This window comes from Taeniopygia guttata, chromosome 6 (assembly GCF_048771995.1).
Source record: "Taeniopygia guttata chromosome 6, bTaeGut7.mat, whole genome shotgun sequence".
NCBI classification, from domain to species: Eukaryota; Metazoa; Chordata; class Aves; order Passeriformes; family Estrildidae; genus Taeniopygia; species Taeniopygia guttata.
In genome coordinates, this window is record NC_133031.1 from 34,018,842 (window position 1) to 34,046,811 (window position 27,970).

At 41.9% G+C, this 27,970-nt stretch overlaps 3 protein-coding genes across 4 annotated transcripts in view; 1 reads left to right on the plus strand and 2 right to left on the minus strand.

Annotated features, from left to right (window-relative positions):
- The window catches only part of UROS (uroporphyrinogen III synthase), a 623,177-nt gene that overhangs the window by 584,593 nt on the left and 10,614 nt on the right, over positions 1–27,970 (minus strand). The gene's annotated exons all lie outside the window — the stretch shown is intronic.
- On the minus strand, positions 111–5,056 carry TEX36 (testis expressed 36). Its single transcript, XM_030276604.4, has 4 exons — positions 4,869–5,056; positions 3,888–4,019; positions 1,773–1,853; positions 111–467 (listed from the first exon to the last, which is right to left on the minus strand). Exons 1-4 carry the CDS (start codon positions 4,914–4,916, stop codon positions 204–206), a joined length of 525 nt encoding a protein of 174 aa, XP_030132464.4. The 5' UTR covers positions 4,917–5,056; the 3' UTR covers positions 111–203.
- Positions 6,861–27,929, plus strand: EDRF1 (erythroid differentiation regulatory factor 1). Of its 2 annotated transcripts, XM_012574724.5 has the most exons (25): positions 6,864–7,075; positions 8,350–8,558; positions 9,944–10,010; positions 11,154–11,279; positions 11,755–11,879; positions 12,222–12,381; positions 13,608–13,709; positions 13,978–14,099; positions 14,772–14,883; positions 15,561–15,708; positions 15,783–15,891; positions 16,198–16,309; positions 17,224–17,484; positions 17,800–17,871; positions 17,985–18,135; positions 19,955–20,143; positions 21,167–21,367; positions 21,713–21,931; positions 22,248–22,471; positions 22,828–22,986; positions 23,407–23,556; positions 23,778–23,931; positions 24,202–24,317; positions 24,874–25,037; positions 27,125–27,929. In XM_012574724.5, exons 1-25 carry the CDS (start codon positions 7,010–7,012, stop codon positions 27,291–27,293), a joined length of 3,687 nt encoding a protein of 1,228 aa, XP_012430178.5. In that variant the 5' UTR covers positions 6,864–7,009; the 3' UTR covers positions 27,294–27,929. The 2 variants fall into 2 exon arrangements, with proteins under 2 accessions (XP_012430179.5, XP_012430178.5); XM_012574725.5 differs by lacking the exon at positions 13,608–13,709 and having other exon boundaries at positions 6,861–7,075.

The following is a 27,970-nucleotide window of genomic DNA, read 5'->3' on the forward strand; positions in this document are numbered from 1 at the left end:
ATTTGCACAATCTTGTTTTTCCTTATAATGCTCCTCTTCTTTAAAAGTTTTATAGTAATATATGTTTTCAGAGTGATGTAAGGAAATGAACTCTCAACTCTACTGCCACGTGCACTTTACACAAATGTTTATTCCTTCACAGTTGCTTTGAGTAGTGAATAGCTCAGCTTTGCTCGGTAGGTGTTCCTGAGGTGTTCTGCTGATCAAGATGTCTTGTGTGGCTGCAGGGCTTTGTCATTCTCAGGAGCAGGTTTGGTGCTGGACTGGTTTTGGTTTTGGGTGTGGTGTTTGGGGTAGCGCCTGTGACTGTGCTCCTCGTTTCCAGGGCTCTGAGGTGACACAAACGAGCTCTGGTACATGGTGACGAAGCCTTCGCTGCTGCTGCGGCCTGGGGCACGAGCCCACTCAAAGAAGTTATGGGAGTTCTGTCTCTGCTTCTCTGGATCCATCTTCCTCACGCCCATGCCCTATGGGGAAAAAAAGGAAAAGAAAAATTCATGCAACCATATGACTTCCAGTCACAGCTTCACAGATGAATCTTGTAACAGTCACTACCCCCCTGGGAAGTGAACGAAGCTGTTACCACAGTGATTGCAAGAACTCACGGCTGATCTTTAGCAAGTTAAAAATAATATTGTCAGACTCGCCTGTATGAACATTTTTGGTTGCATATATAATGGGAAATCTGCTGACCTTCCACCTCTCAGAGCTAATAAACCACTTTTATTTTGCATTTCTATAGCACACCAGCTACTCAAGGCTGTTTAGCTACACTCAGCTAAATTAGTCTTCAGAGGCACCCAAAGAAATAGGTTAATAATTCTGGGTTTGGACTGCAATAAAGAAATTGAGACAGACCATGAAATCTGAATCTTCAGTGCTATCCCTTGTGTGTCCAAACACAGAGAGACAGAGCCTGATTTTCACACTCCACAGCTCGCAGGAAATTTAGCTGGAATTATGGTTGATCAGTATCTCTAAAACGATGAGACACTGCCCAAAGTGCACAGAAATTGAGGTTACCCAGTGAATAATGAATTCCAAAAAGTCTAGGCCTGACAAGCCCAAAATCAGACAAACTCCCTACATCACAATTCACTGCTTCCTCCTTTATTCATTATTCTGTGAACTGCACTATTTCTTTTGCTGTCTGGAATAATACCAACAATCTAAGGGGAATGAAGGGACGTGAAACTGTTGCCCACAGAGAAAAGCCCAAAAAATTTTAATTCTAGTCAAAGTTGTGGCTTTTGCAGCATACACTTAAACAGGTGAATTGTAAAGAATTCATGGAATGCATTCTTGAGACATATTCTAGGTATCCTATAGATTTTGTTTAAATTTATTATAAAGATGAGTCAGAACAAAATATTTGGGACTGCAAATTAGAAGCTGCTGAGATATCTACAAAAATTCATTGCAAGGCAAATAACTTAGAGCAGACTAATAGGACATTTAACTTGGTACACAACCAAAACAGAGATATTAGAAAATGCCTGTCAGAGACCCAAATAATTAATTTTTGCTTCCCTTTGAATCATGCCATTCCCAATGACTATATGTGCTACTGCACATCTGTGACAGCCCCAGAGATGTCCCAGTCCTCTACTAATAAAAAGTGTATTTTTCTTTGCTATTTACATTTTTCTCTTCTCACAGTTTTAGCATCTATTTTTTCTTTTTCTGCAGGGGACAGAAAAGATGCTGTGTTTAATCTCTGGCAGACCAATAGATCTGAAGCTGCTTGATTTGTCTCAGTGCTGCGTACTTACCAGGTCAAAATACTCGACTGCATTGCATATTTCATGTCTGTTGTCATGAGAAGAGAATGGGAAATTGTTGTTTCCTGCTTTCTGCAAGAAAAGAAATTACAGCCAAAAAAAATATTTTAAACTCTGTTTGGAGTCCATTAGTCTTTGTTCTTATATTGTGAGATTACAGCTGCCTTTGTTCTAGCACAGAAGTAATTTTCCTATGTTAAATATTCACCTGCACATGATTTTATAGAGGTAATGTGGACTTCAAATTTTTTAAAATAAAATGACCAGGAGGATTTGCTGAATATATACATGATTAATATAAAAGTGCAAATTTTCAAATAAGAAATGATACATTCTGTCTGCAAAGCAGCAAAGTGCTAGAAATGTGTCAGGACTCCTTTGCTTGATTTAGTAGTAGGCCTAAAGCTAATTAAAATAAACTACAAAAGAGACCTCAAAACTGAATTAGCCTGTGATTTATGAACTGAATGTCATGGACACTGCTTGTTGCAGGGGAACTTGAAGAGGTATTAATTGCTTAACTAATTTATAATCTCATTCTTTAACATGATGTTCATTCAGTCTCTAAATGAAACCAGAGTTTCAGAAGAAACAAAAGACAACTCAAAAAGAGCTATTTTAGAAAAAAATTAACATATCTGACTTTGTAAATGTTTGTTATATATCAGTGCAATATCCCAACTGTGATACTCCCCTCCAAACAAAAGAGCAAGTTTTAATGTAACACAGTCTAAAAGAGGTGTGCCAAGAGAAGGGGAACCTGAGTGAGTTCTACAGTTTAGATCAATGTGACTGGAAGCCTGATCCAGCAGGATTCACCAGACACAAAATGTGCCTGTACATGGACAGATCTCAGGTTATTTGGTTTAGTAGGCAGATTCACTTCATTTTTTTAGGTATATTCACCAGTTCACTTGTCTCGTACTGATTCACCCAGACTGTAGTTTAGGGAATAAGTCAATTCAATAAATACATTCCCACACGTGTGTTTAAAAATAAGCACCTCCTGAGTCTGTAAATTTCTTCCTAAAACATCCTACTGAAACTAAATGTCAATGTCAGCATTTCAGGAATAGTGTTTATTACCAGTGCCTAAACAAACTTCCTCAGATAGTGCCATTTTAGCCTTTAGTGGATCTTTGTGTTCTCACCACTGATCTCAGATTAATTCTCAATTTACAACAGGCAAGAATTTCCCTAACTCTATATAAAAGTGGAGGGCTGGTAAAGACAAGACATGCAACTTCAGGTGAAGTCGCACTGGTGTTGATAAAAGGTCCCTCTACCCTTCTCCTTTTCAGGCAGTGGCTCAGGCCAGATGTTCCACAGGAAGGTAGATGTAATATTAACACAGTGTATACTCATGTTACAGTATAATCTCCTTTTCGTAGCCCCAAGCTTCCCATTTAAATATTCCTTCCAAGCCCTTCATTTCTGCCCTTCAGTATAGCAAAACCACTGAAATGAACCCACTGTAATTGCTGTGCTTATAGAAAATGAAAATAGAAAATGTTCTGTTCCCAAAGCAGGTGGGTAAAGCAAAGCTCAGTGTGATGATAAATAAGGACATGAAAAGGACATGCTTAGAACATTGCAACATTTGAAATACCTGTGATTTTAAAAATACTGTATTTCCTTTAATCCCAAAATTTTTCACAAATCTCATTTTTAATCAAGCCTTAAAAATGTTTGAAATCAGGAGCATCTAACTTTTTAATTATAAAAAGAACACTCCTTTGTGTGAATATACTGAATTTCCAACATTCATTGACAAACAGCTGATCAAATTTCCATTAAACCTTCTTACAGGGCTTTACACACAGGCTGTGGGCTGAAAATGATCATAATGTATTCGGTGTCTCACTAATAAAAGAGAAAATCAGCAGTAATACAGCAGGACTCTGAGCAACTAAAATTATGAGTGAGTAACAGGGAAATATGTTTTTTCCACAGCACAGGCAGCAATCACTCCATCCCCTGAGGCACAAAGTCTGCCAGCCCGCTGCGACTGCTCCGCTTACGACCCTGAGTGCTGTTCTTACAACTTAGCGAGTGACAACTTGCAAAAGAGCTCCGAAAATCGGCTGTGCTGCCGCAGGAACTCACCTGCACCCGAGCTTTGTATTCCAGCGGCATTCTGTGCTCCTGGCCCACAGCGGCTACGGAATTCAGGACATGCTTTAGTGAAGCGCTTGTTGTTGATTCCAGTTCGCCCGCCTCAATTCCATCGTGAGAGAACTAGAAAATAATGAAGATTATGGCCCGTTAAAATAAAAGCCAACTGAAAAAAAAAAAACAACACAACAAACAACAAAACCTAAATAACAAATAAATCTGATCAGAAATGTGGGCAAAATGATATTGTCCCATTTACTTTTTATTACTTGGATTGCAGCAGCACCTAGCGGCGTGTGGAAAAATGAGGAGCCTCGCACACACACAACGCAAACCTTTCCATAAAGACCTTCAAACGTAGATAAAATAACCAGACAACAATTTTAGGAATCTTTAAGACAAGAATGTCCAGGAACTTTCTGAAAAGTGTTTACACAGCAATATCCACCGAGGAAAATAACTTCCAATCCCCCTCCCCCCATGCTACTCCTACTGTAGTGCAAGTTTGAAAGCACAAATTTTTTGGGAACAGCTCAAACCAACATCAGGCAAGAGGGTTCAGAGAGTGAGGAACAGACTGTGCCAGGAGTGTCACAGTGCCCTGGGATGCCAAGATGTTGCAGCCCAGCGTTTCTGATGGGATCACAGTGTTCTCCTGGGAGGCAAGAACTGAGGCAAACCTTAGCCTGAGTTCTCCAGAAAAGAAGGAAAAACAACCAGGGCTAACTATCAAATAAGAGATCTGCAGCATTGCTGGAAAACGGGGTAGGGGTGGAAATCCAGCCAGGGTTAGTTAACACGCCAGAACTTTTGCACACTAAATACAGAGGACACTCTTTCCTTTTAAACCTCAGGAATGAGAAGACTAATTTCTGACTAAAGGACAAAGTCACCCTTAGCATGGTGCTTTTTTGAGAATTTAAGGATCAAGACGCCCTGCGGAGGACACGGGGGCACCTGCTCGGCCCTTACCCAGTTGCTACTGTGCCCTGCGCTGCGCTGAATCTTGTCCTCGGCCATGGCTCGATGTCCCTGCCGCTCCCGGTCACTCTGCCAGCGCCACCGCGGTTCCCTGGAGACCTGCTCATGGAGCGAGCAGGGTGTGGAGCGCTCCCCTGTGACCTCAGAGCCGCCCCGGTGTTTCACTGAGATCCACACAACCAAAAACGCCAGGCAGCGCCGCTCCTGCTCGTGTGCTGCAGGGAAGAGGGAAATAACAGCTCGTCAGAGGATTGAATGTTGAAAACAAATCAGTTCTGCACAATCACTTCAGTGACACTTCATAGCCTGAATGGGAATGGGTGGGGGAAGGAGAGATGGTTTTGAGGAAAGCCCAAATGACTTTAGTGATAGAATTTTTAAGATGCAACTTCCTGCTCTTCTGAAAATGGCTTTCCACATACACACATCTTAATTGAACACGCACCCATTATTTACAGGAAACCTGGCTGTGTCGTAAGGAATTTTTTTTTGCCTTTGAGTTTTAGCGGTGGCTTGGAAACATCCCAACTATTTAACTGCAGCACACTTGGCCAGTGTAGCACAAACCAAGACTGTGCCTCCTTGGCCTTGACAGACTGTAAAGACAACTCTTGTGTCATTTTTGGCTTTAAACTAACAGAAACTAGGTTTAGATTGGATATTAGGAAGGAATTGTTCCCTGTGAGGGTGGTGGGGCCCTGGCACAGGGTACGCAGAGAAGCTGTTGTTAAAAATGGGAATATACTCCCGGTACTAAAAGCGATTTCAGCATTTATTATAATAAAAAGAAAGGCCTAAAGCAAGGGGGCCTGCGGGCTGAGCAGGAGCGTTCCTGTCGCGGCTGCTGCATTTCAGGTGGAGCGGCATGAACTCAGTGGATCAGATACCCTTTTTATCCTGTTTTTTGTCCCTTCAGATTGGTTTCTTTTTGGATCTTGCATTTGCATGAAGGTTTAAGCCGCCTGATTGGCCCATTACAATTCTGTCCAAGCTGGCTCGTTTTGCTGGGGTGGTGCATTTACTGAGGTGTAAAATGGTACATTGAGCACCATATTTCTTAAAACTACCCTTTTAACCCCTTTTACCATAACCAAACTAACAGTACATGCTTAACAACTATCAACCATTTTACAATAGTTTCTAACCTATTTTTAACACTGTGGCTGCCCCTGGATGCCTGGAAGTGTCCAAGGCCAGACTGGACAGTGCTTGGAGCAGCCTGGGACAGGGAAAGGTGTCCCTGCCCTGACGGGGGTGGCACTGGATGATCTTTAAGGGCCCTTCCAGCCCAAACCATGCTGTAATTCCATGATCTATATCCATGTGTGTGTGTGTGTGTATATATAAAGACACATGTGGCTATAGATATAGATAAAATTTAAGAGGCAGTCAGCATTTGTACTCCCTGACCAGTCATGAAGCATACTGCCTCTTGTGGTTTAGAGAATGAGGAATGCCATCTACAAGGAAAATAAAAGGTATTAAAAATGCCATGTGCACTATTTAGGAATTACTTACTTACTGAAGCCATCACAGCTCAGCTTTTTGTTGAACTCGGTGTACAGAGGACAGGACACTGCAATTTTCAATCCTCTCCCATGCTGAAGTACCCCACCACCAAGTTTTCGCTTGTTTCATTAAGGTCCCAGTTATCCAGGAAAGTCAAGCCTGGAGAAAAGGAGGCTCGAGGGGACTTTCCGGCTCACCTGTCAATGGCCTCAAACTGCGCCAGGGGAGGTGTAGATTGGAAATTAGCGAAAATTTATTCATGGAAAGGGTGGCCAAGAATTGGAAGGGAGGTAGTGGAGCCCCATTCCTGGAGGTGTTTAAGGAACGACTGGACCTGACACACTGTGCTTTGGTGCAATTGACGAGGTTTTTCCCACATCAAAAACCTTCCGACATCGTTGGGAACGCCCCTCACGGAGCCGCCGCGCCCGCCCCTCACGGCGCCGCCCTCACAGCCCGCCCTTCCCGCGCCTTCTCGAAAAGTCTCGCGAGAGGCCGCGGCTCCCGGCCGGACACCCCCGGGCAGCGGCTCCGCTCCCGCTGCCCCTTCCCGGACCATTCCCGCTCCATTCCCGCTCCATTCCTTCTCCATTCCTTCTCCATTCCCTCTCCATTCCCGGACCATGGAGGAGCCCTGCGGCGCGGGCACCCCTGCCCCGCTGAGGGGAGACGCCGAGGAGCCCAAGCAAGTGAGCGGCGCTGAGGGGGGGCCGTGCTGGGTGAGGTAGAGGGGCTGTGAGGGGGTGAGCGGCGGCTACAGACAGAACCCCTGGGGGTGTTTTGATTGAAGCGGTGTTTTTGATCCTCTTTCCAGTTTGTCAGGGCCGGAGTGCTGTAGGGAACACGCTAATTATGATTAAGCGTTAATTGCGAGCAGTGTTGCTGTTGTTATGCCTAAGTGCAGCGTATTTACGTAAGTGGTGTCCTGTGGAGCTGTTTTTCCCTCGACGTGTGTTAGTTCAAAGCTCCTCGCACACGGGTGACAGCTGCGTGTTTGAAAAGAAATAGGCAAACACGAAGCTTGTTTAATTTATTATTATTTAATAATAGTAAGGTAGAAGCCTGTTTAGCTTTAATATTGGTGTTAATAAACACCTACTTTCACAAACTTTAGTGGGAGTCGTGTTCGTTTTAGCCTTTCTGAGTGATTTTGTGTTGTGTGGCAGCTGACCTTGGTGACACTTCATTCTCGCACCTCAGTGTGCCCAGGTGGGCAGGGAGGCCACTGTCACCTGCTCGGATCAGCCACAGTGTGGCACAGGACCAGGGCAAGGGCTGTCCCCCTGTGCTGGGCACTGCCGAGGTCCAGCCTCAAATTCTGGGCTTGATTCTGGGGCTGTTATGTCAGGAAAGACAATGAGGGGCTGGAGAACTCCTGAGGGGACTGGGGAATTCCTCAGGAGCATGGGAAGGGGCTCAGCCTGGAGAAAAGGAGGCTCAGGGGGGACCTTGTGGCTCTGCACAGCTCCTACCAGGAGGGGACAACTGGGGGGTCGGGCTCTGCTCCAGGGGACAGGGACAGGAGGAGAGGGAACGGCCTCAGGCTGGGACAGGGGCAGGGTGGGCAGGAAGAATTCCTTCATGGAAATAAATGGTTGTCAAGTGTTGGAACGGGCTGTCTGGGGCAGTGATGGAGTCCCCATCCCTGGAGGTGTCCAAGGAAAGACTGGATGTGTTGATCAGTGCTCTGGTCTGGGTGACAGTGTGGTGGTTCATCACAGATTGGACTTGATAATCTTGGAGGTCTTTTCCAACCTAAGTGATTCTGTGATAATTCCTAAAGTGAAGATTATGCTTGACATGTATTGGAATAACTGGAAAACTGTATGTGCTAGGGAAAGGTAAGTGAATATAGGACTGGATTTTGCCCATTTAGCCTTAAAAATAACTTAATCACAGAACAAGCCTGATAGCTTTAATTGCCAACGCTTAAGTAGAAGGCTAATTTCTCTCTGGAAACCAGGGCTCGGTGCTGTTCCTCGGAGGCAATGAGGTGAAGAGCTGTGCTGTGGTGAAATACTCCTCAGCCCCTCCTCAAGCAGCCTTTGCCCGTCTGCAGGAGAAAACAGACCTGAAGCTGCCTCCTGCCAACTGGTTACGGGAAAGCGCCAAGCTGGGACCAGCAGGGACAACCATTCTGGGCAACAGCAAGAAAAGTAAACCCTTCTCAAGGTAAATAACAGCAGCCCTGTTTTTTTTTCAGGCCTTTAAGAACAATTCTGATTGTGAACTTGGATCCTATGTCATTTAAAGTAGAAAGTACAGGTTTAACCATAGCAACTACATATTGCTTTGTCTTAACTGTTCTCCCTCTACTTTTTCATCTGGAGTTGTTGCCTCTGTGGTCTGATTTTGTGTCATTAGTAAATGATTGATGATGTTGATTATTTACATAACACACAGAGATGGTTTTGTTTATTTGTTCACATGCATTTTGACACCTTGCCTCAGATGACTTTCTGTTCTTCCCTGGTTGGCCCAGATCAAACTGGACTGGTTCAGCCAGCTCTTCTGTCTTTGATAACAGGTGAAATAGAACATGTGGTTCCTCTTGGAAACCAATTTATAGCTCTTCTGGGTCTTTAGAAAGTGGACCTGACTAATGGCAAATGAAATATCACATTTATATCAGGATTTCATCTTTCTATCACACTATAGGTGAAATGAGGGGCACGCCCAAGAAGCAGTGTTACCTTTCAGTGTGGATGTTTGCTGAATTGTTGACTGAATTGAGCTCAGAGTGTTTATAAACAGGAGGCTCAAATCCTGTGCTGAACAAGCAAATTCACACCAAGTCAGGCAGTCAGTGAAATTTAACAGTTTGTTCAAGGTCTGTGTTTACATCCTCATCATCTCTTTTAGGAGCTGGACTTAGCAGAGTAACATGTTTTTCAGGGCTTTATGAATTTTTAATGTTTATTTTAGATACTGTGGTTATCAAATAGAGGCTGGCAGTTCAATCTCTTTCTCTAGTTTCAGTATTAAAAAACTCTGATAACAAAAGTATAACTTGCACATCATGTATGTTTTGGATTTTAGTAGTATCTGGATTTGTTTTAAAGAATGATCTGTACATTGAAATATTCCAGCTTAAGTACCTTGTAATTTCCTTAACGAGGGTGGAGGAAGAGACAATGTGTCTGTTACAACATGTAGGGCAGTTCTGGAAAATTTGAATAAGAGGTAAAATTCAATTACAGCTACTAAAGTTAAAGTCTTTAATATGCTTAATGCCTTAAAGAGAAACTCCTTGAAGAACTCTTATTTTCAGTGTTAGAATCCTTCATTTTTTCTGATTTTTCTTTATTTCAACAAAACTTTTGAGTGTTATAGAATGTCTTGAAATTAGGTCTAAGCACTTTCAAAGATATATTTGAAAAACTTGCAGAATATTAAGATGAAATCACTTTGTTAATTTTAAGTCTCATTACAGTAGGGGATGTTTAGCTGGGTAATTTTTTTTTTTTATTAAGCCATTCAAAGATGTAATAGATATAAAAGCCAGGTCTATACTGTCACACTGGAACTGTCTTAACTTGTAATGTTTTTTTAAATAGCTTTGGGATGGCCTATGACTTCATTGACTCAGTTGGAAATGATGTGGATGTCGTATCTGATTCAGAGGTATGGGCACATCTTAAATTTCTCATTCATACATTGCATAAACTTTTAAGATGCTGTGATGGCTTCTGGCATCTTTATGTCCTTTGGGGAAAAGGTGAGATCCCTTAATGAATCACAGATCACCAAGTAAGGGAGTTGTGATCATTGAATAAGAAATGTAGAGAGAAAAATCATAATTCCTCTGGAGTTGTACAAATAATCTGCAGCTAAAGTGTGCAGTTGAGTGAATGCAGCACATCAGTCTTGCAAGTAGCTGTCTTGCGTGTTTGAAATCAGTTATTTTGATGCAAACTGTTACTCTCGAGATGGCCTTTCTTCTATTCTTATCTAGAAGAGAGATCTGCCTTCCAACTACTTTTCCTTTGTTTTTTGTCAGCTTCTCAACTCTTTGGTGCTGGTAATATCTGTAGCATTCAGATGAGGCTGCTCAGAAAAGGAAGCATGCTCATGTTTATATTTGTATTCAGATCTAGATTTCTATCTGGATTGCTTTGAACTCCTGGCAAAGAATTGGTATTCGTGCTGTGAAAATAAAGGTTTACAACCCAAATCATCCCTTTGGATATTTTTGTCATTTTTGTTGGTACCTATTCATGGTGATCCAATCAGAGAATGTGTTTAAGTCATGTGTGTTGTTCCTACTGAGGACTTGGTCTCTTTGTCACTGTCATTTGTGTTCTCTGCCCTCAGCAAATGCATTTTGTTGTGGAATGGTTTTCAAATCTCTGGCACTGTCAGGTTTTATTTGACCATGTGGGCTGGGGTAGAATTACTTTTCTTCCCAGTGGCTGGTAAGAGACTGTTTCAGGATTGTCCTGAGCACAGGTTGAGATGTTTTTGTTGTTGCTGAGCAGGGCTTACACAGAGCCAAGGCTTTTCCTGCTTCTCATCCAGCCCTGCTGGCAGGGGGGTGGGAGTGCATGGAAAACTGGGAAGAGACACAGCCAGGACAGGGGACCCTGACTGACCAAAGGGGGCTGGGGGAAGAAGGAGGAAGGGGGGGATGTTTGGAGTGGTGGAGCTTAGGCTTGGAGTGTTCCCAAGTCACTGTTACACATGATGGCACCTTAGTTTCCTGACAATTGTCTTCCCATGCAGCATAATTATATTAAATATTTTATCTTTTCACTTTCCTTCTGCAAGAACATTAAAAAACTCCTGAAGATCCCTTACAGCAAGTCCCACGTGAGCATGGCAGTGCACAGAATTGGGAGGACACTCCTGCTGGATGAGCTGGATATCCAGGAACTCTTCATGAGATCGTCTCAGGTGAACCACTTGGTTCTTGCTGTGACATGTGGGCAGAATGCATTATTTCAGGAATAGAGTAGCAAGAAAATGTCTGGAAATCTCTCAAAATCAAATGTGGGTGCCAAAGGTGGTCTGTTCTGCAGCAGTTTACCCACAAACTACGCTGGTGTCCTGTGTTCATGGTATTGTAGGGTTAATATTCTATGCCTCACTTCAGTGTAATTACTTCAGTATTGCTGTAGCATTTGATTTTTATAAGCAATATGTATTTCTTACTATGTAGCCTCATATATGTGGTTTTCTAATTAAGTCAAATTTTCAGTAATAACAGCTTTCCTAGAAGCTGTAGTCTCAATAAATGACCAATTCAGGACTTCAACTCTGTTATTTTGTCAGTTTCTTCTTGGGGAGGAGTATTTGTAAGTTTATAAGGCACTTGGTTTACTTTGCAGATGCTTCCTGATGTTATTTTCATATTTCTTCTGTTGTCTAGACAGGGGACTGGACATGGCTGAAAGAGTTTTATCAAAGGCTGATTGATCAGAAATGGCAAAGAAAAAAGAAGAGTAAAGAACATTGGTACCAGAAGGCAATACTTTCTAAGTTTTTGTATTACAGGTAACCTTTTGTCTGCATGAAACTTGAATTCTGCCCCACTTCTGCTTGGTTTTTGGTCTTGAAGTAAATGTTGAAATTCCATTATGGTCTGATTTATTTACTGCTTTTTCCTTAAACAGAGGGAGTTGAGGGGTGAGGTCAGAAAATAACATGAAATATTTTCACGGAAAATAAAGTATTTTACTTTAAAATTGAAATATTAAATAATAAAATAAATAGCATGACTTAATTAACTGCATATCAGCCAAGTAATTTGTTGGCAAGGGTGTATAAAACATAATAACTCTAAAAATGGATCTGTTTGCATCTTGTTAGCTGAACTTGTAAATGTTTCCTTGTCAGCATTAATGGAGATGGAGCTGCTCAGCCTGTTCCTTCCACTTCCAAGCAGCACCAGGAGGGTCCTGTTGCAGGTGAGAGCGATGAAGCAGGAAGGGCCTCCTGGCCAGCTCCTTTTGAAATGCCTTCCGCGCTATCTGAAGATCCAGGTGCCTCTAACCAGGTTGGTGTGAAGAATGTTTTACATGGCACCTCAGTGTTTGTAGAGCCACAGAGGTGCAGAGGTTCTCAGAAGTGCTGCTGCAGCTCCCTTTGCTGAAGGAGCTGAGCTAAGGCATGAGGAGGACTTGGCAGGAGCTGCAGTTCCAGATTTGCCAGTGGTTCAGAGCTCCAAATTTCAGATATTTGTTCTGTCACTGTAATGTTAAATTGCTAATTATCCCAGCATCTTTGAGAAACAAAGCCTTTGGCTAAGAGTATTCATCAATGCCTTTACCTAAAGTAGGAAAATCCTGATAATCAGAAGATGTGTTTGGAAGCTTAAAATTCTGGCCTTTCTTTTTAAATCTGCCATAAAAATCCATCTCCTGGTGGCCCTGAATTTGTTAGGTGAAGAGGAAAATCATAATTTCTGAAAAGGGAAAACAGTTAAGATGAATATAAAAAGACTTGCCATGAGATTACACAAGAGAAAGGAGAGATGTTTACAGCAATTATGCAACAAGCTATGATTAGTATCAGGCCCTAATTCAGGGTTTCTGTTCTGGCTAAACTTATTTATGAAAACTGTAAATTTCTGTGGTTTTTGTGAGTAATATGAAAAAGAATTGATAAAATTTTGGAGAGGTTAAAAGGTCTGCTGTTTTCAGTCTGCATTAATATAATAATGATGCTACAATTGTGCTTGCACACTGTTACCAAATGATCTGCTAAATTTAGGGAGTTTCTAACCTACATTGGCCATAAAATTGTAACTGCATGTGTTGTGTGGAGAAATGCTTCAGTGCTTGAAAGCTTTTAGAAAAAGGACTCCTTCTCTCTTCCACTCTCTTGAGGAACCATTGCCCAGTTCAGCAGACCATTAATCATAAAGAAGCTGTTGTGCATTTGCACAGTGCCATTTCCTTAAGTTCATAAATAAGCCAGCAGGATAGAGGTTTTGCTTCTGGACACGGGGTGTTGACCCTGGGTTACTAAGGAGCTCTTTTAAATACTTCCTGGTTTCTTCCCAGAGCCTCTGAGAATATTAAAAAACACAACATCTTAGCACCAGCTATAGAAAAGAAACATTCTAGTCACTGCCTAGAGGATTTTGCAGTTTTATGCAGATTTATTTAAAGATGTTGAAGGTAAAGGTTTTTCCCTTACGTGCTTTGTTGTTCATATCTTTTTAAATGGCTGACTTGACCTCAGCAGCAGAATCACTCGTTATCCTTGTGCTCTCCACAGGGAAATGTGCCTCTTGAACCCTCATATCTAGTGGGGCACGTGGCCTCAGCCCCCAGAGAACAAAACCTGACTCCTTTGTTCAATGACGGGGAGAACAGTCAGGTATGCTTTATGTGGGAGCTGAACCCCCAGGTTAAAGCAACGCCTCCAGCCCAGGCCTGAACTGGAACCAAGGCCAAACCTCAGTCCCTGTAGAAGTAGCTTTTGTGGCATCTGCAATTTTAAGTTCCCGTGAATGCGCCGGGTTTGTCACGTGCTGGCTTTCATTTGCTGCTTTGGCTTCTTGCTGTCTCATAATTCCACAGAATGTCATGGTGAACAAGTTTTATACCACTGATTTACTGGCCAATTCTGTTTTCTCTTCATGAAGGGACTTAAAAATGACTTTGTTCGTAATATCCTGTGGACCTTTGAAGATATCCACATGTTGGTGGGATCAAATATGCCAATATTTGGAGGTGGGAGATACCCTGCTGTGAGCCTGCGTCTCAGGTGAGCTTAGAGGTTGATAGATATTATTTATACCAGCCTTGACTGATTTGTTAGTTAGCTTCTATCTGCACTTTTTGCTACTTTTATAAAAGAGCAGTAATATGTCTCTTCCTGGGAGTCTGAATTTTAGTAGCTGCTTGTTGAGCATAAGCACTTAAAATGTTATTGAGCAGTGAGACAGAACTATTCTAGTCCAATTTAATGTCAATCCCTTCATTACTACTCTTCCATTCATAGGCAAAGAATGAGCAAAAGCTTGAAGCTGGTTTGGTGTATTTGTCATCTTTTTAAGACACCTTTAGGAATTAACAGTATCTTGCTCTTCAAGGAATTTTGGAAGGTCTGGGAATAGGTTTGTGCTCTAATTAGTTACAGCTAAAAATGCTATTCATTTAGAACTTCTGAAGTACTTATTATCTTGGTAATAATGTGATATCTGAAGCCTGTTAAATGTGGGCAAAAACTCCAAACTGCTGGTGGAATGTGAGCATATTCCATTGGAGAGATCACATCTGTTTTGTTATAATCAATTAATACAACAATTCACAAATAATTGTTTTAGTGTTCATCCACTCTCAGGTGACTTAAACCTAAATCCCATTAGTAAACATCCCTAGTATTTCCTGGAGGGTAAACAAAGATTTAAGTAACAATAGAAATATTCTATTTTAGGGATAACAACAAGCCAATAAATGTGCTAACAGGGATTGACTATTGGTTGGACAACTTAATATGCAACGTACCAGAGCTTGTGATGTGCTTTCATGTCAATGGAATTGTTCAGGTAAGTCTGGCTCTTGGCATTATGCCTTAAAATAATAATTCATTCTTCACCTTCTAAAATTGCCTCAGTTACCACTGATTCTTCACACTGTTCTGAGCAAAGATGACAAAAATCCTGTGTTGCAGAATGAGAAGCATTTTAGACAGCTTGCAGCAGTCATCTAAAAATAGTCTGCTCTTTATTCCCCTCCCTTTCACACATGCAAGATTCCTTCTTTCCCTGATGTTTGAGTGAAGGCAAAAATAAAAACTGCAACTGCAGAAATCAGTTTCTTATATCTTGAAATCTGCAGTGTTCCTGTGCCAAGACAGATGCAAGCTTTTGAATGTTTGTTTATGCTGTTTTACTGTAGACCAGCTGTGTTTCTGTTCTGCCTGGTAGCCTGGAGTTGTTTCCTAGGCTGCCTAGGTTTGGTTGAAGTAGCAGATGTTGTACCTTCTCCTCCTTATTTTTCCTCATCTTTTGTTCTCCATTTACCATGTTTGTGACAGAAATGGATCCTTCTTAAAGCTTTGAATAGTGTAGTCAAGATGTGCTTGCTTCAAGTAAATCATAGAAATTAATTCAATTTATCCTACTAACAGCCTTTGTTTTAGCTGTTGATGGAGATACTGATACATTAATTTTGGTGTCACAAAACCCTCCTGAACTTGAGTCTTAATTTCTGTTCTTTGCAGAAATATGAAATGATCAAGACTGAAGACATTCCCAATTTGGAAAACTCTAATTTTTCTACCAAAGTGATAAAAGATATTGCTCAAAATATCTTATCTTTTCTGAAATCAAATTGCACCAAAGAAGGACACACCTATTGGCTGTTTAAAGGTAAGAAGGTTTAGATCAGTTTGAAAGGATTGATGGTAATGTGATGTTGATTAATGAAAAATTTTCCTTTTCAGCAAGTGGGAGTGACATAGTAAAGCTCTATGACCTCACCACGCTTTGTGAAGAGACTGAAGACAAATACCAAAACCCTTTTACAATGCCAGTGGCAATTCTGCTGTACAAGTGAGTTTTTATCATTTTTATTGCCATACTTAATTCTTGGTGCAGTTCTAGTCAGAACACAGACCAAAAAGCATGATCAAATAACAATCATATACAAACTTGCTAAATCTTAGTCCCACTAGATCAAAACAGACTTTTTTCTTTTCAGCATTTCTCCATGTAAACTTCTTTGCTGATCAAGTCTTGTAGACTCATCATGAAGTTTGGAAGATCTACAGTTGTAGAATATTGTTTAAAGCTTCTTTTTTTTCCTAGCACAAAGAAATTACCCAGGGCTTTTACTGTTTTGTTCAACTTTCTCTTTAGAGTTGCTTGCAATATGATGTTGAAGAAAAACCAGAACAAGAAACACTATGGCACAATTAGAACATTGCTCCTGAATTGCCTGAAGTTGTTGGACAATGGCAGACATCCTCAAGTGAGAATCCAATGTTTTCTTGCACTTTTGTGTAAATATGCTGTAATCATAATACACAACATATGCTGTAATCATAATAAACCTGGTAATAAATAGTGTGCTACTTCTTCCTCCCAAAGGAGAGAATTTCAATTTATAGACAAATGTAAAAATTGATTTTATTTTTAAAGAATCCCTATATATATTTTAAAATTAGTGTTTTTTATGCCCCTCATGGCAGCACAAGTATTCTGTCCTGCTCTAAAAAGGAACTTGTCATTACATTTACTCTGTTGTTCTTGCTGCCAGAGAGCCCTTTGGGAAGAGATCCTGGATAAAAAGTGTAAAATGTGAATATATAGTCTGAAAGTGGCTGAAAACTGAGTCAGACCAACCAGAGAAGTCGTAGTCTCCCATCTTTTCAGATACTCAAAGCCCAGCTGGACACAGTTCTGAGCTACCTGCCTTGATGATAAATGGGTTGGGCTAGAGAGTCTCTAAATAATTTAAGCTGTTTTAACTGAAAATGAATCCCAAAAATGTGATGCGAAAAATCTGAGTCATATCTAGAATGGATTACAAGAGGAGACATGGTACACATGAAACTAATAAAAATGTGAATTTCTTCTAGAGTTGTGAAAGGCTTTCAAAATCCTAATGGAATCTCTTCAGTTTATTTTTTTTTTTTTTTTTTTTGCTTGCATAAGATCCTCGTGCTGTCTCCTGTGATCTGCAAGCTGTTAGAACAGGCAGTACTTGTTCTCTACCAATTGGTTTTTATTCTATTTTCTGAACTTGATCAGAACTTGGATCCTTTTCCCTTCCAGGGAATTTGCTCAGGCTGTACTTACAGGTTATCAAACACCTCTTTGCATGTCCTCTGTCCTCCTTATTCTAACATAATTTATATTCTTGCCTCTCTCTTCTTTGCAAAGATTATTGCTTCAGCAAACTACATGTTATCAGAGCTTTTTCAGCTGGATGAACCTAAAAAAGAAGACAGTGCAGAGTTCCCTATAAATGGAAATTCTGATGAAAGTTACAGTGAGGAAGAGGAAGAGATGCCAGACAGTGATGAAAATGGTTCTTACAGCAACAGTTCTGATCCCCCAGATGACAATAAAGCAGTGGCAATAATCAAATCTGTTGGGGAGTTGTCAGTACCAGAGAAGTACAAGTCTGTGCATCGAATACGTGTAAGTGACACTGGGGGTATTCAAGGGTTTTCCTGGATGATTCAGTTCATGGGACAAAAGTTCCTCGGTAGTGCAGTTCAGTTCCCTGGTAGTTTTGCCTTCAGGTTAACTGCAGTGGGCAAAAAACCACTTCATGAGCTGCTCTTAAAATCTGAGGTGTTTGAATTTTATGGTGGAGGCTTCATGTAGGTTTTTTTTCCTTTACCATATTCCACTTTGTCTTGATGTTACCTCTCATTTGCATCTTTTGGCCAGTCATTTTATGTTTCCCGTGTTGACTGTTTCTTCTCTTCCCTTCCTGCTGCCCCACTGAAGCCCAGCTGTGCATTCCCTGTCTGCCATGGCACCGAGGAGCGCTGCAGGCTGGTGCTCAACCATGTCCTGGAGGTGAGTTCACTGCCAGCTTCCTGAGGATGCTTCATCTCCCATCCAATTCTTCTTCTATTCTGTTTGCTAAATAGTGCTCTCAAGGTGAATGAAATGATTTCTCCCTTTTGCAGGGTTTGAAGTCTGTTGACAGCAGTGTTAAAAAAGAAGGTGACCTTCCTGCAGCTGACCCCAGCACTCCAATCCCCTTGAAATATGAGGATGAATCCACCAGTGGTGGTCCTGAGTCTCTGGAAAAACAGATGGCCTTATTTCTAGACAAAAGTAAGTTGTATTGTTGTGCAAATAAGACCTTTCCAGTGCCAACACAAACTGCTCCTACTTTATTTTGATTGTCAAAACAGTGTGCTTAAATCACTAATTACAGCATTGCCTAAGGAGAAGTGCACTGAACATTGGAGAACAGTCTGTTCGTTTTTAAATATGAAAAGAGAAGCTCATTTGAGTTATTTTGCATAGCAAAGAATCTTTTATTAGTCAACACATGATTTTACTGGACTCTATTTAGATGTGGCTTTCAGATGACTTCCATAAAGGCTTGGTATTTTGAGGTTTGGTATGTGCAGCACCGTAAGTTTTGTGGGTTGATTTAAAAATAGGCTTAGTTTCTTTGTGTGTGTGTGTGAGTGACCTGGATGTTTTCTGGAAGAATTTCTCCCTTCTGGCAAGTTTTGTTCCTACATTAGGCTTGGTGCTTGAATTGCATATAAAATGTTAACTCGGATTTTGTTCTCTTTCTTGTACCTCTACAGCTGTGAAAAGAAGCAGCAAATAAAAGATGTTTTGTTTGCTTAAATGTTCAAACTCCTGAAGTTTCAGGCTACAGTCTCTCTATTTTATTTTGTTCTGGAGTGACATAAAAAGTTCCAGGAAAAGCTTTTTGTTTGAAAGTAGTAGAGTTCTCTGCAGGGCAAGGAGCCCTGTAAGCATAGCCCAGAAAAAAGATTTATCTTGCCTACTTTGGCAGTTCTTTATTCTTTCCTTTCTCCTCCCTTCTGCCTTTAAAAAATCTCTGAATAAGAAGGCAGTTCAATTTTGAGTTATTCACATTCAGACAGATTCCTGGATCTGTGCTTGAGTCCATCCCTGAAGCAGCAGCAGAGCTACTTGCTCACTTCTGCTTCCCAGTCCGTGGGTTTGTTTTCTGTGATGTGAATTATGTGTTTTCTCTGCCACATGTACATATTTACATACATATGTAAAGGAGAAATGCTGTAAATCCTGGAATTTCTAACTTCAAGAGAACACCCTGTGAATAGTGTATGGATACAGGTGTGTGCAGTGTGTGTGTCTTTAGCTGGGTGAGGTGTTACTGTTTTAGATTGGCCTTTGTCCTAGGAGAACATGTAATGCTTAAGAATTTATTATATTTACTTATTATGTATTTATATATTGTTGTAAGATAGTGGGTTTACAAGTCAGGCCTTGTAAAGCCACCTTAAACAAGAGACTCATTTCTGTGTGCAAATACTGTTAAGGCAAAATTCTGTCCCTTGGTAGGGACGGGCCTTAAATCAGGAACAGTGACCTGTTCTTTCTGGCTCCGTAACCACTGCAGCATCAAAGAAAAGCTTTATAACCTTATGCAGAGGATATCCTGAAATAAGTGTGAGAAAGTGCTTGGTTTTTCTTGTGGGAAGGACCAGGTTATCCAGGTTTGTGTATGCTGGAGGCTAAACCCACACATGGAAGCTTTCATACAGAAACTGAGCATTTATCTTAAGGATGTGGTAGAGAACATCCTTCCTGTGGCTTTCTTGTGGTTTTTCTGTTGCTCCCTGAGGGAGCAGTGTTGGCCTCTGCTCCTATGTTTCACAAGCTGTCTGAGGTCAGAGAGGTCACCTGCACTGTCACTGTCCCACTGCATTCCAGCATCCTGCTGTCAGGTGCAGTGCATGGAGGAGCGCCACGTGTTGGGTCTGTTTTGCAGATGGTGTTGGAGTGGCAGATGAGCTGGCAGAGCTCTGCCAGTGCAGGGCTTTAATTGGGCAATTCCCATCCTGCCTGTGCTCATGGAGTCATGTCCAGCCTCTGGCATCTGTCAGAGGGGAGAGTCACTGACGGGGTTCTGTTCTTCTCACAGTGGGCTCCTTCCAGAAGGGGAAGCATTGCAGTCAGTCAGGAATGATTCCTGGATCGTGGCAATATAAAATGAAACTCCAGCTCATCCTGAAATCATCAAGAGCTTACTATGTCCTATCTGATGCTGCTATGATCCTGCAGAAGTACGGGCGAGCACTGCGCTACATCAAGCTGGCCTTGCAGTGCCATGGTAAGTTCCTTGAATGGATTTGTCACCTGTGCCACTGCCTGGAGACACCTGTCACCACACCAGATACTGCTGTGCATGACTTGTCCCTGTGGTGTGCAGTGACAAGTCTGAGAAGCTTGTGTTTGACTGAACTCAGTGTTCAGGGCAGAAGTCTGTAGCAAGGATAGCTTCTGTCACTGATCAGTAGAAAGACAATGCCATTTTGACACATTGGGGCACATTTGGAGCTCCAGAGCAGTTGAATTTGGGAGAGTCTGTCCTGGTGCCAAGACCAAGACAGTGTTCATACTCCAGGTGATGTTGCTGCAAGCTGGTGTTTTTTCCCTAGTGGTTCCCATATTATTTAAATACACCCTTGACTGAGAAGTACTAAACCTCTTCAGCAGCTGATTTGGATGCTCCTCTAAATTAGAATACATGTTGAAGTATTACTGAGGAAAAGAAAAAATGTGAAATCAAGATGTTTAGACTAATACTGCCCTAATGAGAGTAACTAACTGGGAAATGCCAGTAGCTTAGTGCTAAAATGCTGCTATTTCCCTGCCATAGGGGAGGGCTCCTGTCTTAGGGCAGGAGGAGGTTTATAAAGCAAACCCATTTGATCTTAGCACAAAGCATCAATAGACTTCTCAATAACTCACAGCACTCTGCGGCTTTCAGTCTTTTATAGACTAGAGATGCAACTTTAAACTCTACCTTTTGGAAATTAACTTTTCAGGCTGTATTTCCTTTGAGTTAATCTGCAGAAAGTCAGTTTTCCCTTGATCAAATCTGAGGTTAGCATTTGTAATTGCCAGAGTGACTGCTCATCTTGGACAGCACAGGAACTCTTCTTAAACCATCAGCTATGTAGACAACTGACTTTAGACTAGATTATTTCTTCTGAGGATAACATGTTGTCACACTTATTCTGTCTGCACACAGGTAACATAAAACCCAATTATCTTGTCAGTCTGTGTCAAACCTTTTGATGTGTAATTCTTCTTTCCCCCTGCCTCGTCGATGTTGGTTTTTTCCCACCAGATACCTACTGCTGTCTGTGTGGCAGCATGCTGCCCGAGGTGCTGGTGTTCCTATGCCAGTGCTTAACCCTTTGTGGAGATATCCAGTTAATGCTGGCTCAGAATGCAAACAACAGAGCAGCTTACCTTGAAGAATATAATTACCAGACTAAAGAAGATCAGGAGATACTACACAGCCTTCACAGAGAATCCAGGTGCCAAGGTATGATCCTGACACAGAAGTGCCAGACTTTGGCTACATGATAGACATAAATAATTCCGTTGGGTTTCCTCAAAACCGTGCACCAGGAGAACTTGTGGCAGAGGGGTTATTGCACTTCACTTCTGCTTTCTTCAGAGAAGGCTCATCCTGCCTGTCATAGAGAAGGGAGTTGTCAAGGTATTGTATGACATGGCCTGAAGCTGTGAAACAACTAAAGGCAGTAACTGTTTCAGTAATAAATAAAATCTACCTGACACGAGTCTTGTACTTTCTCTGGGCATTTTCCCCTAGACTTAAATTAGAGAAATACTGTTTGACACAAAGGCTTTGCATTTTGTTTTCCAGTGTTTGCCTGGGCTACAGATTTATCCACAGACTTGGAATACCAGCTTTCTGTCAGCTGTAAATGCTATGAAGCTGCTTATGAAATCCTGCTGTTCAGTAATTTAAAAAGCCAAAACCCAGAGCAGCACATCCAGGTGCTCAAGAGGATGGGCAATATCAGGAATGAGATTGGAGTGTTCTACATGAACCAGGCAGCTGCAGTGCAAACTGAGAGAGTAGGCAAGTATCCTTTTTCTATTCCTGACCATTTCATGGAGCTACAGCAGTGATCAAGTTCACTGATTGTATGAAAAATCTATTTCTGTTTATAAAGAGGACATTTATGTAACTTCATAGTTTTTTAATGTCCACTGTGATTATTTGTTTATAGTAGATCACTGTGGCTTGTACACTGTAGTTAATTGAGCTTAAACTGAATAATGGAATATACAGTTTGGAGAAATTCCTTTAAAATGTGTAGAATGATCTCAAAAAGCCATTAGGGAAAACTTCAAACTGAGGAATTTGAGTCTCTAAGCCATGTGCTTCACCCTAGTGAGTAAAAACGTCTCGACGACAGAGCAGCAGCTGTGGAAGAAAAGTTTCTCCTGCTTTGAAGAAGGAATTCAGAATTTTGAGTCCATTGATGATGCCACCAATGCTGCTCTTCTGCTATGCAACACGGGGAGGCTGATGAGGATCTGTGCCCAGGCCCACTGTGCAGCTGAAGGGGACTTCAAAAGGGAGTTTTCCCCAGAAGAGGCCCTTTATTACAATAAGGTAACCCGTGACCCTAAAATGCCTTTTTACTGTGAGGTATTTGTGAATACTTTGGTAAATATGTTTAAATTTGGGTAGAATAATCTGGGATAGCTGTCCTGCTTCCATACTACCCTAATCCTTGCTGTGTGGGCTTTGGTGGTGGTGTTGAGGTTTGATTGCTGTGACATTCAGATGCTGATATTGAACATAATTCAGTGCTGCACACAAAGGAGAATTTTATGGTCAGAATTACAGTAATTATCAAATGGGAAATACTGAAGAAGGCTCAGGGAGATATTTTGAGTAAAGGGAAGTTGATTTTTAGTTGTTAGAGATGCAGGCAGTAACTGTGTGCATGATTTTATCATTTGTAGGCTATTGACTATTACCTGAAGGCACTGAGGTCTCTGGGGAAGAGGGATGTGCATCCAGCTGTTTGGGATTCTGTGAACTGGGAGCTGTCTACAACGTATTTCACCATGGCAACTCTGCAGCAGGATTATGCTCCCTTATCCAGAAAGGCTCAGGAGCAGGTAACAGAGGGCATTCATTGTGTCTGAAAAAAATGCATTGTTGGTATCCTGGAAAACTGAACAGGGAGCAAAGTTGGTATTGGAATTGTAGACTCATACAATGGTTTGGGTTGGAAAAGACCTTAAAACCCATCTTGTTCCACTCCAGCCATGAGCAGGGACATCTTCCACTATCCCAGGCTGCTCCAAGCCCTATCCAGCCTGCCCTTGGGCACTGCCAGGGATCCAGGAGCAGCCACAGCTGCTCTGGGCACCCTGTGCCAGGGCCTGTCCCCCCTCACAGGGAACAATTCCTTCCCAATATCTACTCTAAATCTTCCTTCCTTCAGCTTAAGGCTGTTTCCCCTTTGTCCTATACTACGTGCCCCTCTTCAGGGATATTTTTTTTCTTAAATTTGTATTTATTTATTTGTGTTGTAGATAGAGAAAGAAGTCAGTGAAGCCATGATGAAGTCCTTGAAGTACTGTGATGTTGATACAGTGTCTGAACGACAGCCCCTGTGCCAGTACCGAGCTGCCACCATCCACCACAGGCTGGCTTCAATGTACCACAGCTGCCTCAGGAACCAGGTATTGCTCCAGGCTCTTTGATTTTCTAAACTCCATCTTTAATATGTTCAGTATGTGTGGAGCTGATATATATCCTTCTGCCTGTAGCTGGGATGTATTTATTTCAATTATTTAACCAAAGAAATGAGTGTTTCCCAGCCCTCTCCAAGTAGACCTTTGCAGTGGCTCCCGATGAACATCCAGAGAGGAGGGATTCACTCTGTGCCCTCCTGTGAGTGCAGGTTGGTGATGAGCACCTGAGGAAGCAGCACCGTGTCCTTGCTGATCTCCACTACAGCAAAGCAGTGCGGCTCTTCCAGCTCCTGAAGGATGCCCCCTGTGAGCTGCTGCGTGTGCAGCTGGAGAGAGTGGCCTTTGCAGAGTTCCAGATGGCCAGTAAGTGTAGCTCTGGCTTTAAACAGCTTTCCAAACCACCACCTACTTGGTTTCATTTTTAGATAACTAAATTTATATGAGAGTAGGAGCAATCTGCTGCTCAGTATAGAATTTTCCTCAAGAGAGGAGACAAGGCACTTTTATCTTGCTGGTTTTCAGCTGCCTAGGGCTGTAAGGGCTTTCTTCCTAACTCCTGAAGTCTTTGGATGGAAGAAAAATACAGTCTGTAACATTAGCCTTCTTTTCCTTAATTTTCATGGGTTTTTTTAGGTCAGAACAGCAGTGCTGGGAAATTAAAGACTCTGTCTGGGGCGCTTGATATAATGACCAAAACCAAGGGTGCATTTCAGCTCATCAGGAAGGAGCTTGTGGCAGAAAATGAACAGGTAAAGAAACTTCAAGTGGTGTGATACCTGCTTCCTTCTGGCTTGTGCCTTCCCAAATGAATGGTCATTTGGCAGTTAAAATATTCTTTGGTTACTTTTCCATAGAGCCAGTGACTTAAAGAGCATGGACAGAGTTAGATGTATTGCAGTTCTCCCTTAACCTTAAAGTGGATAAAAAAAATTCCTCTAGAACATGATCCAGAGATGGATTAAAACATATTTCTGTACAGATGTGAACTGCCTGACTGTGTGAATGGACTTTTTTGTGCAACCCTGCTATCCCTTAAAAGTCTTCTCTTAAGAACTTCAGAATCTGTGTATAATAAAAAAGTTGTCTGCCTCTGGTATACTTAATGTTAAAATGTGCAGGGCTGTCTGTAGCCAGTGTGAATTATGTTCTTGATGCCTCAGTCAAGAATTACTTGCAGGGTGTATTGATGTGTGTGTCCCTTGCTGTGAAAGTCAGCTCACTTGCAAAGAGGGGCTTTTTAAATCACTCCCTGTATTTATAAGGTGGAATTCAGTCAAGTTGTTTTGGATTGTTTGTCTCCTGTAGATCAGCAAGGATAAAAGTCCTGCTGAGAGCGTGTCAGTGAATGATTCCTCTGCAGGCCTTAACAAAGAGGAAGTCTTGAAACTGCTTGGGATTTTTGAGTCCAGGATGTCTTTCCTTCTCCTCCAATCCATTAAATTGTTAACTTCAAGCAAAAAAAAGATTGGGTAAGTTGAAGCTTGGTGTCCTTTTTCCTGACTGGCGTGGGACTGGTGTGTGACAGAGCAGAGTTCCTGGGGGAGAAGCTGCTGGGTGCTGCTGATCTCTTGATCCATCTTGCTGATAAAATGTCAGTGGAGTTTGGCAAGCAGAACACTTGAGAAGAAATCCAGGCACATCAGTAATGCAGCAAAAAGAGGGATGTATATGGGGTGATGTGCACTGGTGTTGGAATTCACTAATTCCTAATGGACTCTTCTGTCCTGCTGCTGGGATTCAGGACAAACCTGACTTCTTTTTGTGCTGACTTTGAAGAGATGTTGAGATTTGGTGTGGCAGCAAATTCCTCCCCCACTCCTTCTGCTGCTTTGATCTGAATGTGTGTGGTGTTCCTTTTGGGATCCAGAAAATACCTTTTACTCCCCCTGCAGCAAGTGTGTGATTGCAGGAGCTGTTCTTAATGTTACATGAAGTGAAGTTCTGAAAATGTGGCATTAGATTTAGAGGATTCCTTTAGGCTTGGAAGTTGGGTTAATAGTTTTGGGGATTGAAGCACTGCTGATGGAAGAGCTGTTTTGCTAAAAGTAAACTGTGAAATGAGTTCATTGTGCCCAGGAAGTTGTCTGCTGATAGTGGGAGACTGGTAAATAAAAAACATGAGAACACAGCCAGGGTGTGTTTTTAGCTGTTTTTCAGACAATGTTAGGAGCTTTCACATCCCAAAAAGAGCTTCCACAAGGTGGCAGTCTGAATATGTGAAACACTGAGGATTTTTACAGGATAATTTGTATGTTACCAAGCAGATGTCACAGCTAACTGAGTAAATGGGTTTAGTTTTGTTGTCTCATAACATGAGCAACTCCTCTTTTTTGTTTTGGAGGGTTTTTCTCCTGACATTTACCTTGGCATCATTGTGAGGTTTTGCACTGAAGATTCCACACAGGGAATCTGTTACAGTTTGAATGATGTGAAAGGGGAATCTTAAAATCTGCTCAAGTCCTTGAAACTTTGAGGCCAAGCTTGAAACTACCTTTGATTTAATCTTTCTTGTGTCTTCTGTACATCCTGTGTGCATTTCCTCCCTTCTGCTCTGCTCTTCTTTGTTTGAAATGCTCTGCAGAAGGGAAGTTGTGCCTTCTGCTTTAATAATGGGGTGAAAAGGGAGGAAATTGGAGCTCAAATGCTGCTTCAGGGTCTCAGGTTCACTATGGCAGAAAACAATAGAACATGCAGTAAAATTAGTGTTTGATAGCCAAACTTGCAGCCCAGCAGTCAAAATGGATGAAATGTTTTACCCTCCCAATGTGGAATCATGAGCAGAACAGAACTTGGCTGTGCAAATTGGAGGAGAAAAGTAATTGAAACTAATACTTTGTTCTGGGAATACTTGTAACTTATCCCAGAAATACTTTGAATTTCAGTGGCTTTTTATTGACTACCTGTTCTGTTTAACAAATGAACCTGATTCCTGCCAAGTGTGTGATGAATTTAATTTGCTTCAACATTTCTCAGTCATTCGTGAAGCACTTGCAATTAACCTGACTACTGCTTGTACATTTTATATTCTATTATGTTCATATTTTATGTTCCTGCCTGTTGTATAAACAGAATGCTCTGACTGCAGTGCAGGGAATGGTGGAGGCTGAGGATATCCCCAGGGAACCTCATCAATATTATTTATTTGAGGAATGTTTGAAGGAACTGGGGTTGAGGAGGCTTAGAGGTGACCTTATTGCTCTCTACAATTTCCTGAAGGGAGGTTGCAGACAGGAGGGGTCGTAGGGCAGCACTGACAGAACCAGAGGACACAGTCTCAAGCTACGTCAGGGAAGGTCTAGGTTGGATATTAGGAAAAAAATTTTCACCAAAAGAATAATAAAGCACTGGAATTGTTTTCCCAGGGAGGTGATAGAATCACCATCTCTGGATGTGTTTAAAAAAGACTGGACATGGCACTTGGTGCTACGGTCTAGTTGAGGTGTTAGGGTTGGACTTGATGATCTCAGAGGTCTCTTCCAACCTCGTGATTCTGTGACTTAATAATGCTCTTGATAATTTGCAGCTGACTAGTTGGGACTCTCTGCTCTCTTTGCAGGGGCAGCAATGAGGAAGAAGCAGCTCTGAGAACAAACAAGCAGGTTTATTCCCTGCTGCTGCGTGCCACTGCCAACAAGGGGCTGTCGCTGCTGGAGCGCACCGAGCTGCTGCTGAGCCTGCTGGAGCAGCTGGCCCCGGGTAGCGAGGGCAGCCCTGGCTCGCAGTGAGCACAGCCCTGCAGAGCTGCAGCACCAGTGCCTTGCTGGGAGCACTGGGGGTGTTCCCATGGGATGTTTGTGTTGACTGAGGTGAGCTCTCACCACCGTTGTTCCGTTGGAACCTGGCAGAGCACAGGGATTCCTTTGTATCCCCACAAAGCTTTCCTTGTCTGGCTCCCAGCGTTTCTTTGTTTGAAATGCCAGCTTGGAGTTCTGGAGATAAAAATGTAACTTTTGCACCGTGGGGAAATTTCCTGGTTTTTCTCTTGCAGTGAAATCCATGTTTTGCATAAAGATGTAACCTCACAGCTGCTCTGGTTTGGTGTTTATTGAAATGTGTTTTGTAAGCAGGGCTGCACTGGAACACTTGCACTGCTAAAGGCAGCCCAAGCTGTACCAGGAGATTTCTGTGGAATATGTGGATGCACTTCTTAATCCCAGGGAGGATCCTGCACAAAAACCTGTGCCTTTCTAGCTTTGATGTGACTCTAGCAATTTATCAGCCATCTCTGGAATTTTGTTTTGGAAAGTGAATGGTTTCAGCTATGTTGGAATTGATCAAGAATAGTATTATCTTTTTCAGACTTGAAACTGTGAATAAATGAGAGGATATTTTTAAATAAAAATTTATTTATTGCATATAAACATCAGTCTGCCTTGTTTTTCTTGGTTATGACTCTCCTCAG